This window comes from Ctenopharyngodon idella, chromosome 8 (genome assembly GCF_019924925.1).
Source record: "Ctenopharyngodon idella isolate HZGC_01 chromosome 8, HZGC01, whole genome shotgun sequence".
Lineage (NCBI taxonomy): Eukaryota > Metazoa > Chordata > Actinopteri > Cypriniformes > Xenocyprididae > Ctenopharyngodon > Ctenopharyngodon idella.
The window spans coordinates 9648328-9662135 of record NC_067227.1 but is presented as its reverse complement, the minus strand read 5'-3'; the positions used below and the strand labels follow the sequence as shown (position 1 = coordinate 9662135).

Sequence of the window (13808 nt, the reverse complement as noted above, 5' to 3'; positions counted from 1 at the left end):
TGATAACAGATGGGTGAATGTTTCCAAAGCTGTCAAGAGCATGTCCGGGTCCCATTTCAAAATCAGAAGAATTAAAAATCAGATTTTGCATAAAGAAAACTAAGCCTATTTTTAGGACCATTAATATATTTAGCATTGTGACATCTGCTGTGTTTTCATCCACCTATTTTTATGTGAATTATGGAATATTGCATTTAAAAACACTGGACAAAAACACCAAGATGTGTATACATTCTAAAAATGCGCACAAAAAAGGCGTATAATTGTTTTATCCATTAAGACATGCATAAACTACGATGAAAATAAATCCCTCAAACCCTCATGTAACTTTCCCTCAGCAGAGGCTGTGGTTGGATAACTGGACTAACCAGCAGACCAATCACATCGCAGCATCTCAAATGTTGGTTTGGTGATTCTGAAACAGTCACAGTCTGTCATCAGAATGATTTGGTTTAATTCCTCCAGAAGCGTCTCACACGATTGTGTTCCCAAACACCAGCATCCGAACACAAGATCACATGACAGTGTTTATTGTGACGCTCTGAGACAAACTCATTTATGATGGAGGAAAAAAGAGCCTGATTGAAGAAACTTACATTTTTATCACTGATATTTTGTGGCAGTTTTCCAGGAAGTGATGATTTTGTTCTCTTGAACACATGGGAGGGAAACGCTGCTTAAAATGTAAAAATTGAGCAACAACAAAAAAATTCACAGAAAGATTTCTAGAAACATTAAATAATCCTAAAATAGACTCTTTTTTTATTGTTTAAGAAAAATGTAGTTTATTGTTTCCCTGTTAGTTTTAAGGTCAAATGTGACCCGTATAACAAGTTTTGTGAGATTCACCCATAAGCAAGTAATAAAATGAGTGTGATTTTTTTTTTTTTTTTTTTTTTTTTTTTTTCTTTTTTTTTTTTTCTATGCTGGACATATGATAAAAGAGGAAGTCTTTCAACCATGCCTGATGACTGGGGGTGTTCTGGGCAATGATAATGCTACTGAACCCCACGGGTTTACTGTCGTCCTGATATATCTGATCAGACTCAACGGTCCGTGGCATTCCTATCTGGGAATGATATCTGGAGCCAGTAATTTGACCGCAAAGACCGTGATGCCTTTCTTTCCAAAACATTATCAAGTGTGACCAAAACATCCTGATAACCCTTGCATTCAGGAAGAGTTACGCAGAGGGTGCAGGTGTTCCTGCTGCAACGGAAGGAATTGAGAGGGCTGAATTATTTTTGACATCTTGTTTTCCGGGTGTGTCCTAAAACCCTTCGTCCACCAAACTGTATTAAAGTGCCCCTATTATGCTATTTTAAAGGTTCCTAATTTTGTTTTGAAGTCTCCTACAATAGATTCACATGCTTCCAAAGTTGCACATCACCTCATTCCTCAAAGAGTCTGAAAGCAGTTCGTTCGAAGATCTTGTTTCTCTAAACCTCTCCTTTCTACAAGCCTGCTCTGCTCTGATCGGTCAGATGACCCAGTCTGTTGTGATTGGTCGACCACTTACAGCGCGTGTCGGAAACCAAATGTCCATTATCATATCTGAATTTCAGCTCATCCTCAGCACTTGATACACAGTGATACAACCAGTGACAATGTCAATTCCAGCGCGAGGCCTTTTAAAGTGCATGCAAAGTGGATTTGAAGTGCTGAAAACAGCGTTTTCTCCACATGAACAACATGAACCAAACTCTTCCAGTCTCAGATACAACTACAGTGATTGAGGGCGGGGCAAAGCAGACACCGTTCAGGCAATGAAGGCATTATGCAAATTTGTTACATTGTTACGCAAGTACGTAACAGGAAGTGAGACTGGAATTACTGACGACTCATTTCAGGCAGTTCAGATTTGATTCTTTCTCTTAGGAGACAAAAACTGCATTTATCTGCACTTCGATCTTTGGAATTTTTCAGACCTTTACATTCACGAACGGCTTTATTACACACTGCATGAAAGATAATATCTGAAAAAGCATAATAGGGCACTTTAAAACATGATCACATTTGGGAAATGCCTGAAAGTCCCTGCTGAAAAATCCTGCATTGCTGGTGACCAGCATAAGGTATGTTTTGTATGCTGGGACCTGCATGGTTGCTGGTTTGCTGGTCACCAGCATGAGAAGCAGAAGGACCAGCTACACCAGCTCAGTTTTGCTTGAGAACAGCATGATTACGCCGGTCCACCAGCTTGACCAGCACTATACCAGCTCTAACCAGCCTGGACCAACATGGAATTCATGCTGGTTTATGGTGGATTTTTCAGCAGGGGTGTCCGACACTTATATCTGTGTGGCAAAATAAGGAAGCAAAGCTTTTGGAGCTACTACCCGATGTTGATGCCTCCAAATTTTGTCATTTGATGATTTGCAACAGTTTTGGAGTCACTTAAATTACTCCTCACAGGAGCACTGATTGTGCCTCTCACATGTCTGTAATTGACTGGCTTGAGCAGTAGAGATTTCTGCCGTTTTTGTGTCGCCAACTGCAGCTTCCTGGTCAAACGAACCAAATCATAGTTTTCTGAGCTCAACTCTTTGAGTTTGATCAGGGTTGGATAGCGACCCTCGAGGGAACCCCTGATCTAGGGCAAGAAACGTAAACATAAGATAGTTTTTATTTGTTTTAATTTCTTTGGTCACTACATAATTTCCATTCTTCCATTTGTGTAATTGTTTAGATGACTTGACCAAAAATGAGTAGGGGTGTGTCCAAAGCTTTGACTGCTTGTATAGATGTTGTATGAATGTGTTTGATTACATGAAGTGCTGCCTGTTCATTTAAAGGTTCCTGTGACGTCTTTACTGTTACAATCCGAGTGCTTTTAGTGGCCTAACGTAAGCCTTTCTTCATTCATTTCCAGACGGCCCAAATGACAGCTACCCTCCCTCGCCCGGGCCACAAAATAATTCGGAAATGAGGACTTTGCTGGTCAGTGGCCCGTTTCATCCTCCGTCAGAGTCCAGCTATACATCCGAATATCACACCCCATCCCAGCCCAAGCAGCAGCAACTGAAGGACAGACAGCCGGAGCCGGCGAGGGAGCGAGAGAACGACAACAGCCCGGCTCCGCACCACTTGTCCTGGAACAACCAGCCCAGCCCCAAAAACAACTCCCACCGCAGGGTCAAGAAGTCTGACTCCGAGAGCGGCATTGCCAAGCTCTTCAAAACATTAAGGAAAGAGGGCGGATTTGGGAGGAAAACTTCCAATCAGGATCTACAGAGGCGAGGCCGCAAACCATCCGTAGACACGCAAGGTAGCGCTGGATCTCAGGTGCGTAGTGGATCCTTGGATCGCTCCTCCGGCCGGAAGCGCAACAGCTCTCCAGACCGCCATAGAGCAAAGTCTGTGGACCGACGAATAACACGATCCTATAAAGATCAGTCCCCTGAACGAAGTTATCAAGCCTCTTCCCAGGACCTGCTGAGCCAGATCTCCACTCCAGAAAGGCATTTCCGGCCCCAAAAAGAGCCCCAAACACCCCGTCGCAACTACAACAGTGAGGGCTACTTTACGTCCACCCCGGAGCGACCAAACAAGCCCATGGCCCATACTCTCGGTCGCACACCTGAACGCGGTTTAAAAAACAGGAACGTCCTGCACAACGGCTCTCCATCCGGTCAAGCTGAGAGACAAGGATATTTCCTCAACGGATCCAGTGAGAGACACTTCCACAGGAGATCAGACAGCAGCAGTGACGGAAGTTACCTGGAAGAGGGCGCCACTCCACAGCTGAGGGATTATTACAACGCTCTGAAAGCCAGCAGCGCAAACGGGAGCGGTGTGGGCCGAGGCCTGGGCCAGAACTCTGCGAACAAGAGACGGCTTTACAAGGAGAACCACGCAGACCTCAGCATCTGACCGCTTCACCGCAGCTTCAACAATGGGTTTTTCTAGTTTTCATCCATCCATTTGTTTTTATATGTTGTGTTGGGAGTGAGATCCATGTTTTGTTTAGAAGATACGGATACTTAACTGTTTATTTTCTACAAATGTGTCCTCTTCTCTCCAAATTGAGATTTATTGAACCAGAGCACAAGCATTCAACGTTTGTTTCTTTGTTTGTACATTTGAATAGTTGTGGCAAAACCAGAACTCCAACTATGATGCTACTGTTTGAGTAAGTAATATATTTAAGCTGTATATTTATTTTGAAAAATTGAAATGTAACTTGATGGGATGAAAAAGCATCATTCGGTCTTAGTCTGTTGTACACTATCTGACCTTGTTTGTCGTAACACTGCACTGGACTGAGGCTCGAGCCGCCCATACGCAAAAAAGCGCTGAAGAAACGAGAGCAGAAAGACATTATCTTGTGGCACAGAGTTTGTTCGCTTCTTGCTGTTGTTGTTTTGTTTTTGCCATAATCACCAGAAATTAGACTAAAGGCACATGTGTACAGTTGAGAAAACTTGACCCAACATTAGCTTAAAGCAAGTTATTACAAAATGTATATTTTATGAACTAATCAGGTGCTTTTAAAAAGTGATTTAAAGTGCATTCAAGCTGTACATGTTATCAGAATGTGTTCCTCGGGAATGAAAGCACTGAGAGCAGTTGAGCTACAGGAACATAGCCAATACATGCAAACACTGGAGTTATGAAATATGGGAAAAGTCGTCTGATTTTAGTCCAGTTCGCAATCATTTTAATTAGAGGTCTGGAATATTTTGAATCGTCCCTTACAGAGCCACATTTACCTCCACAACGTAGAGTACCAAAGGCCATTGACATGCTCTGAATCTCTGAACAGTGTTGAAAAATGTGGCACATGGACAGCAGCACATGATTTGGACCTGAATGTACAGTTACAGCACGGAAGATTCAGAAGACCACATGAGAACGGCACCTGGCACAATCTGCCACACTGAGCCACTGCGTGTTTTCCGTCACGCTCTCCGGAGCATACACACATGCAATACGTGTTTGTTTGGGAACACATTTGGACTGGACCGTAATCTCTCAACCAGGAACAAGAACAGGGAATTCCTTCAGTGTCATCTGAATAGTACTGTATGGAAATGAACGGATCAGCCGCTGTCTTTTGTACAGACTTTTATTACTGTATGTACTTCGAACCCGTGTAGGTAAGGATACTGCTGCCTTTTCTCTGTACAAAAAAAGAGTTTATGAAAGATGTCCACCTAGAAGAAGATACTAACATGTTTATACTCGTCTCACGGGGACTACGATGACGTGTACTCAGAATCAGGCATATGTAAAGTTATTTTTGTTTTCCTCTCTCCAGGGAAGATGGGAGACTGATGTTTTTCAAGGAAGGCGGTTGAATATCTGTCGTGATGGATAGCCTGCTTTTTTTCTAGAGATCTTGTATACTGTCTGTGGTCTCTGCAAAGTTCTATGGATTTTAAATGCTTTTTTCTGTCGATAAAATGGTCTAATGATTTTTTTTTTTTTTTTTTTTTTTTTTTACAAAACTATGCATATATATAAAAATTCTGCATTGTCCATAGCTTTATTTGACTCATGAAGTTATACATAACATTAGTCTAAGTTGAAGTAGACATGGACTTACACGGTAAAGTTTTTTTTCTTCTTGTTTGGATGGATCACAATGTATATGTAGCTATCAAAAAGAAGTCTGTGAATGCTATTTTTATTATCAAATAAAGTTTTCCATACAAATTCACAATCCTGTGTTCATTGTGGTGTTATGAAATGAAACTGCACATTTAGAAAACAAAACAGGCATATAATCAAGAGTTCAGACCCAGTTCCCCTTCAGAAGGTACTAATGTTGTTAATGTTGCTAATATTAGGGTCTAAATAATTAAATAAGCTACAAATGTGTACCTTTTGAAAGGGTACTGCCCCACTGGCAGCTTATGTGCCTTTGATCAGGGAAGGGCAAACTCTGTCCTGCCTTATAAAACTCACCTCTCTGCAGTCTTCTAGTAATCCTTAAGACATTCATTAGCTGGTTCAGGTGTGTTTGATTAGGGCTGGAGCTAAACTTTGCAAGACAGTGGTCCTCCAGGACTAAGTTTGCCCATCCCTGGGTCGGATTATTCTTTCAGTACTGAACTAAGAGTGTAGTAATAAACTTGGCTTGCCTGTGCCGTGATCTCAAATCACTACGGGAGGAAAATGTACAACAGCAACCAAGGAATTTCTCTTAAAATATTATCTCTTACTTCAGCGTGTTATTTGAATTGTACTTCATTGGGAAGTTGCTTAGGAAAGCATCTACTCAATGAATAAATGCACAAAGGGAGGACAGAAGATGATTTTTAAAGGATTTATTAATGTAGTGAGAGGTGTCTGACTGAACTGTGCACTTTGCTTGCTGTAAAATATGTATATAGCAGCCCTGTGAGTTTGGCTTTCACAACTAATTTTACTTTCATTATGGGTCAGTAAGATTCCATTTGGTTAATCCATTGACCCAACTGAAGTGTATTGTTTTGTTTAAATGGGTCTCATGACAAATACCAGGACAAGGTCATTTTAGGTGGATCAGGATTACGAAGACTCCATGTTTTATTCATGTTTCATGAATAACAGTGCAAATATTCCCTCTAGGGATGACCGGTTCTGTCATGGGAACAGATTTATGTGGATTGTTGTGGACTTGTAAGACAGACATTAATCATTCACCTTTATAATGAAGTCAGGCCACTCGATTGTAAAAGTTAAGCAAGTTTTTATTCGTCTTTAATATTTCAGCAGTAACCCATGTAGCTCTCTGAAGTGTACTATGGTGGTAAGAGAGGCTACCACAGGCTCATGATTAAAGTATTTATTCACTACAGTCCTACATATTCACTGATCATAGAACAAAGGTTTTTTTGACTGACTGGATAAGTAAAAAAACAAATGATCATAAGGCCTGCTATTTCCTTTGACCATATAAGGACACTTCCTGGTCATCTTCATACACCAGCTGTAGTCTTCCTCTCTAACTCCTATAACAGTCATTACTCTCAGCCAAACACGCATATATAATAATATACGGAATGTTTCATTTTCACTCTGCAGTGTAGCATCTATATAGATCAAACACACAATTGCTCAGCATCTTCCAACCCTTCACCCATGCCGGCCCCGTAAGGTCTGGCCCCCCCACTGAGCGCTATCACCATTTGCTCTTAACATCCACTTCAAAGCAGTGTTTTATCAGGAAAACACAGGTCACCAGAATCATTTGGTTTATAAAAATAGAATCTTTGCCACTAATTCATTGACAACTTCGTCTAAATGAATGAACATGCATTTCCCCAGTACATCTTGTGTATTATTACTGTCTGTATATTGTTCTTTCGTATGTTGTATAGTGTTATGCATGCCTGAAAGTTGGAACTATGAGATAATGTATTTCATCTAGGTGATGTTTAATATCAAATTACTCCTTGTTTAATGACTCACATGTTGGTGGACATGAAAATATCATAGAATGCATTGTGTTTGTTCTATTTATCAGAGTATAAATGGACACAAACCTACAAACCCAGGCAAATGAACTCACTTTCAAACAAAGGAAATCCCCCGCCAGAGAATTGCACCTTTCTCGTTGGTCAAGCCATGACTCGAAGCTGTCGACTGTCTGGAGAGTTAAAAAAGCCCCCACGAAAAATCACAGTTCTGTTAGTTCTTCTGGTTCTTTGTTCTTGTTCCTGTTGATACTACATGAGGGCCACCTGGCCTGAGCCGGGCTGGTAGGCCTCCATTTCACTTCAAGCCATGCACAACTGCAGCGACCACAAAAGAGTCAAATTAACAGCGCAAAGTTTGTCTTCATTTTCTTCATTCAACGCCGAAGATACTGATTACAACTTCCACGCCAGCGGACCGAACCATCAAGGATTTCTCCTGAGCCTGCAGATCTGGACAGCTAAGGCATTTGCAAGTATCGTTTGAACACTAAATGGCAATTTAGTATTAAGATTGTGAACCCCTTTTAACAAAGGTGCTGTATAGTATTGAAACTGATGGTTCGTCCAGCAATTGTTAATTTACCCTTTCCATTGTTTCATTCCCCTGTTATGATACGGTTCAAATTCATTTTCCACTCTCTCACTGTGTGAATGGTATGTTGGTGTTTGTTAGTTTAGTTATGTGTTTGTGATTTAGTTAAATAAAACTTGTGTGCACACTCTTGTGAGTTGATTCTGATCTGCTTATAAACCAGTGTCCCTGATAATGATTCGATCACAGCTACATGCTAAGAAAGTGATGTTTTTCTGTGGCCACAGAACATATCCTTCTTGAAAAGTTAATAGACGATCAATACTGAGTGTTCGCTGACCAAACAGATTAATTGATTGTAATATTAATTCAGCTACATTAAGTTAATTTTGATTAACTATTTCAAATATTTATAATTAATCATAACGAATTATGACTAATTATTAATATTTTCCCTTTTGAGCTAATTTGCTTACAGCAGCTTGTGTTCTTCTGAGAGGACAATTCTCTACCTTCCTAATCCTCCCAGGCTTTTATTTTACTATAGAAAGAAATGTTTTCGGTTCAACCTCATAAGTTACATGATGTAACACATTCAAGAGGCAGAGGCAGCAAAACAACCCAAAACATCTCCGACCCTCCTCTGTGTGACTGTATGAAGGTGCTCTTGTCTTTGAAGGCTTCCTTTGTTTTCTGTAATCAGAGATGGTGTGGTTTACCAAAATGCTCTAATTTGGTCTCATCTGTCCTCAGGACATTCTCCCAGAAGGGTTTTTGCATGTTCAGGTGTGTTTCTCATGTCAGTGGGGTCCTCCTACCGTACGTGTCTTGAATCTGTGCGGCAGTCGACAGAGGAGGTGCGTTTCTACCGTTCAACTTTTCTTCGCTGTGATCTTCCATCAGTTTCTCACTGGCAGCCACATCCACGTTCAGCTACAGCACTTAATGACATTATGTACAGTTGAAAATGGAACATCTGGGGCCTCATTAATAAAATGTTGCATAGAAACCATTATATGTTGAAATCTAAGATTATTTCTCAAATGTGTGTATGTGTGATTCAGAGAAACGCTCTCTTCCAGATGTGAAATCTATAAATCAAAAATGATCTTGAAATTGTGCGCAGCTGAATGGTTTCACATCTCCGCCTTGTAAACGCTGCCTAATTAATGTCATTAGCATATAAAAGAGCACCAGTCAACGTCCAAATCCTGCAAGTGGCAAGAATTGAAAAATGTGTACATCTACATCTGATCAGAACCTGACGTGGTGCAAAGCACTATTTCACATCAAAGACTGTTTTTATAACTATAAACGCTGGCTTGGATTTTAGCGCATGCACACTCTGATCAAATCTGTGCGTAAGCACATTTTATAATGTTCTCTGAAGATCTGTAGACTTCAGATTGTCCGTGCTTGGCTAGAATCTTGTGTCTGACCTCCTCAGATGTTCATTCTTTTGTCCATGTCCTCTATCTCTCTCTCTCTCTCTCTCTCTCACACACACACACACACACACACACACACACAAATCTCACAGTGACACAAATGAGTCATTTTCTCTTTTCAAACTTGTTGAATACGAGATTTGTATACTTTCATCTCACCACAGGAGAGTTCAGTTTAAAAGTAAACTAGAATCACGTCAATAATATTGTCCAGGCCATTTTAGGATTTCTCTGTGAAATTACCTAAAATGTTGTAAATTATTCAGATTTTTGGGATTTGTTCAACTGCACACCGAAGACATATGTGATAACCAAAATATGATTTAATGTCAACAATGGGATGGAAACATTTGAGGATGATCTGATGCAATGGTGGCAATATTTTTGGCCAACACTGTATAATGTAAAGATATAACACTCATGATGACTACTAATAGCGGAAGGTGTTCTCGAAGTAAGCAATGTCCCTGAGGCTCAAATGTTGTTGTGCAACTAAGGCTGTGCGTTTGTGTTCCTATTTAAACAGATGCCAGTGAAAGGCAAACTATACATAATCATAATCTATTTTCACCACTCTGACCTAGAGCAGGATTAACACGTCAGTTCTGATCCTACCTAATTCACCTATACATATCTGTCAAATCATCCTTCATAAAGCCTTTAATCCAAGGTGACAGTGAGGCATTGAATAACATATTGAGCCAGTTATAACATCCATAATTTTTGTGCTATAAATTGTTGAAGGAATGTGCGTACAATTCTGATTCTTTCATGTACGTATGTATGTACGTTTTAATTCTGAAACTTTGCAGTATTGTACTGATGTTGATTAAAAAAGAATACTCTCAGCCGTTACTAAAAACAGCAGCTGTGGGAATATATACATCACATTAAAGCTCTCATCAGAAATCAGCATTGTTTATTCAATTTAAAATACTATTTTGACATTTCGTTAACATCACAGCTCAATCAAAACATAAACAGAGTGATTTCATTTGCAAAGTGCTTTTTATTGTTACGTTGCCTTGAATACATGCCTCTACAATCACAACAAAGCCAGTATAAGGAGTCCAACAGTAAGAGAGTTAAGATATTTTTCCTTTTGCAGCATTTTAGGAAGAAAAATAAAAAGAATCTTATGCACCATTACGCTGGACTCGCTGGATGTACTGAAACTGGGACATGGTCTGTCCTCTCTCAAAACTGTCTTTTGGTTGAACCAATTGGGTTTTGTAAAAATACAAAAAGGAAAACTGACAGACAATTTTTTCTGCAAGTGGTAGCGGTCGCTCGTTTCCCTGGGCTGAACACTTCGTGGTCTCTGTGTCGGTTGCCGTCGAAGCCCAGTGCACGTCGCTGCTTAGAGTGTGTCGTGTGCTCATGTTTACGCCGGGGACACGGAGCTGGAAGACACGGACGAAGCCTCGGTCTTGGACGCAGTAGTGGAGGCGCCCTCTTCATCCTCGAAGGGGTTCTTGCCGCAGCACAGGGTGGTGATCATGCAGTGACGGAACTGCTTGTTCATGCAGATGTAGATGACCGGGTTGTAGACAGCAGAGGTCTTGGCAAAGAAGGCTGGTACTGTCATGAGGACAGGCCCAAAATTGGCTCCCTTGTGGGTGAAGATGTACCAGGCCGTACTGGCATAGGGGAGCCAACAAACCAAGTAGGCGAAGCCCATGAGGATGACCATGCGGGTGACCTCACGCTCAGCCCTCTGCGTGGTCTCGGACTCCTGCTGCTGGGCAGCGGCATCTTTGACGGCGCAGACGAGACGACCGTAGCAGAAGAAGATGACACAGAAGGGAATGCAGGCGTGGACAGTGAACATGTAGATGACGAAGGACTCGTTGTTGTAGCCCTCGGCACGAGTGTAGTAGTCGACTCCGCACGAGCACTGCATGCCCTCGGGGATGTAACGGGACCAGCCGAGCAGGGGAGGCACGGCGCAGGAGCAGGCCATGACCCATGTGAAGATGACGCCGATGATGGCGTGGTTCTCTCCGAAGCGGAAGTTGCTGATGGGCTTACAGACGACGAGCCACCTCTCAATGGCCAGCGTGACAATGGACCAGAGCGCCATTTCACCACCCAGGGTCGCGAAGAAGCCTTCGAGGTTGCACCCGAGGCGTCCGAACACGAAGTAGCCATGCAACGAGGTGTACATCGTTGTGGTGAAGCCACCGAACACCATGAAGAGATCGGCAACGGCGAGGTTCAGCAGACTGTAGTTGAGGGGTGTACGCAGCTTCTTGTGCTCGAGGGTGACATACAGAGTGAGGAAATTGATGGGGAAGCCGGTGAGAATGAGGAAGAACATGTAAGCGGCCAGGCAACCAAACGCCCATGGTGCCACCAGGTAGTACTGGGGATAATCGTACGGGCTCCTAACAACGCCAGTCTCATTGGACATAGGCACGTAGAATGCCGGTCCCTCTGTACCGTTCATGGCTGCGGTTGAGTGTTGTGGTCAGCCCCTTCTGCGGTAGTCTTTGGATGGCTTGGCAGGAATGTAGAGAAACGAGGCAGGACCGTGCTACGACTTGATGGGGCGTTCATGCACCCCGCTTTATAGAGACTCTTGGGCTTGGGATTAACTGATGTTTCCAGGCTGTCAGCACGAGTCTATTTAGGCCAGAGCTAATAAAATAATCCCTGCCATCATTGCACTGCATATCTGGCAACTTATTAAGTTATTAAGGTTGTACCTGACCAGCAGGTAACCGGTAATAATAATAATAATAAAAAAACTGGCCCTGTTGGGTTGCACAATGTAAGTATCAATGTAGAAGCCCAGAACAGTATTTAGACACACTTAAAAATGCATCAATGTCTTTGAATTAGACAACAAAATATCAAACCAAGGGGTATTTTTGAAGAGAACACAAGCACATTTTAAGCAAAACATTTGACAAAATGGAAGTGTGTTTGGTTTGAAATGATACAATACGCAAGCTATTCGAAATTAAAACGGTATTTTGACACTTTCTTGTTGTCAAACCACAAAACGTTCAATGTTACTGGGATTGCCTGTGGTGCATTAGTATTAACAAGGTTTGCTAGGATAATGTGAGATCAACAACTAAACCAAGCAGAACCAAAGAAAAGTGAAATGCTGAGGTCTAGTTTTACACCTTAACAGTGCTATTGCAGAATGTATTGGTCTTGTTCAGGGTATAGATTTTAGCCAGTTTGTGTTCCCTGGGAAGTCAGCTCATGACTTGGGGATGTTCGTGACATTCATTACCACTTGAGCTCAAGGAACCAGAATGCTGGAAGTCTCTTTAGCTACTGTTCTTGGAAACACTTTATTTTGATAGTCCACTTTTGACATTCTACTAACTATAAGTAACTTTGCAACTACATGTCAACTTATTCCCCTAACCCTACTCTAATGAGACTTAGTTGACATGTAGTTGCAAAGTCACTTATAGTAGTAGAATGTCTAAAGTGGTAACCCTGCTCTTATTAATCGGCCAAATATGACACATCAATTTTAAATAAGTACATTAATTCAAGAATAAGAAATTCTTCTTTTTCATTCAGGATATTAAAGTCAGTGCATTAAATACAAGAATAATTGTTGTAAAACGTATTTGTGTTTTGTGTGGTGTCAGGTGTACCCTTGGCACTTTGAAATGCCTGGGTAGACATGCTCAAGGCTCAGCATATTTCACACAGGTGGGTTTTATGAAGAGGATTTACGGATTACAGGAGAGTTACTCTACAATGAGAAGCCTTAAGCCCATTAGCTGCTCACTAGTCTGTCTGCAATCCACACTGGATTGGCTGAGGGGGAAAAGGGAAAGGGGAATTGTTTCTAATTGGTCAGTATAGTCTCTCTCAGCATTCTGTGCAATAATCTACACATATTTCAACATAAAAACATTCAAACAGTCTGAAGTACTAAATATTAACAGAAACATTTTGCCAGTAATTTTAGTGTGTCTGCATTTTGCAAAAAATTACTCTATTTAAAATTAAATCATTCATTTACAGGCCCATCTGAAAGGACATCATATATCTGGGCAGTAACTGGATGTTGGAAACCAGTTTACAAAAGCACATCTGAAGCACAATGTTTTCTAACTCATTTTCAAATTGAATTGACACATGTTTTACCCTGCTCAATATATTATAATAGTTTTATGTATATTGGAGTTTTAATAGGTTTAATAGTTTTAATCACTGATATAGCCTATACTACTGTATTTGATGATCAGTAGTGGTTCATTTAATAAAATTCAGTAAATTCAGTAAATTTAACTGTAAGAGAACTTGCAATTCATAAATAAATGCAAAACAATTCTTGGTATTCAGGTGGATATTTGGCAGGAAGAATGCCTCTTGTCAGGCCCCAAGACTTGATGATTAGGGGTTTCCGTACTGAGCGTGTCTGTTCCCTGGTCCTGGGGAGACAAC

The 13808-nt window shown here is 41.2% G+C and overlaps 2 protein-coding genes across 2 annotated transcripts in view; one reads left to right on the top strand and one right to left on the bottom strand.

Moving 5' to 3' along the window:
* magi1a (membrane associated guanylate kinase, WW and PDZ domain containing 1a) overlaps window positions 1-5450 on the top strand; it is a 75114-nt gene extending 69664 nt beyond the window's left edge. Inside the window, 1 exon segment of the mRNA XM_051901968.1 lies at window positions 2873-5450. Coding sequence (XP_051757928.1) covers window positions 2873-3873 — 1001 coding nt within the window. The 3' untranslated portion in view covers window positions 3874-5450.
* A 5320-nt stretch (window positions 5451-10770) lies between these two features.
* On the bottom strand, window positions 10771-11835 carry rho (rhodopsin). Its single transcript, XM_051904173.1, has one exon. The coding sequence runs from the start codon at window positions 11833-11835 to the stop codon at window positions 10771-10773; it is 1065 nt and encodes a 354-aa protein (XP_051760133.1).
* Between the last annotated feature and the right edge of the window lie 1973 nt (window positions 11836-13808).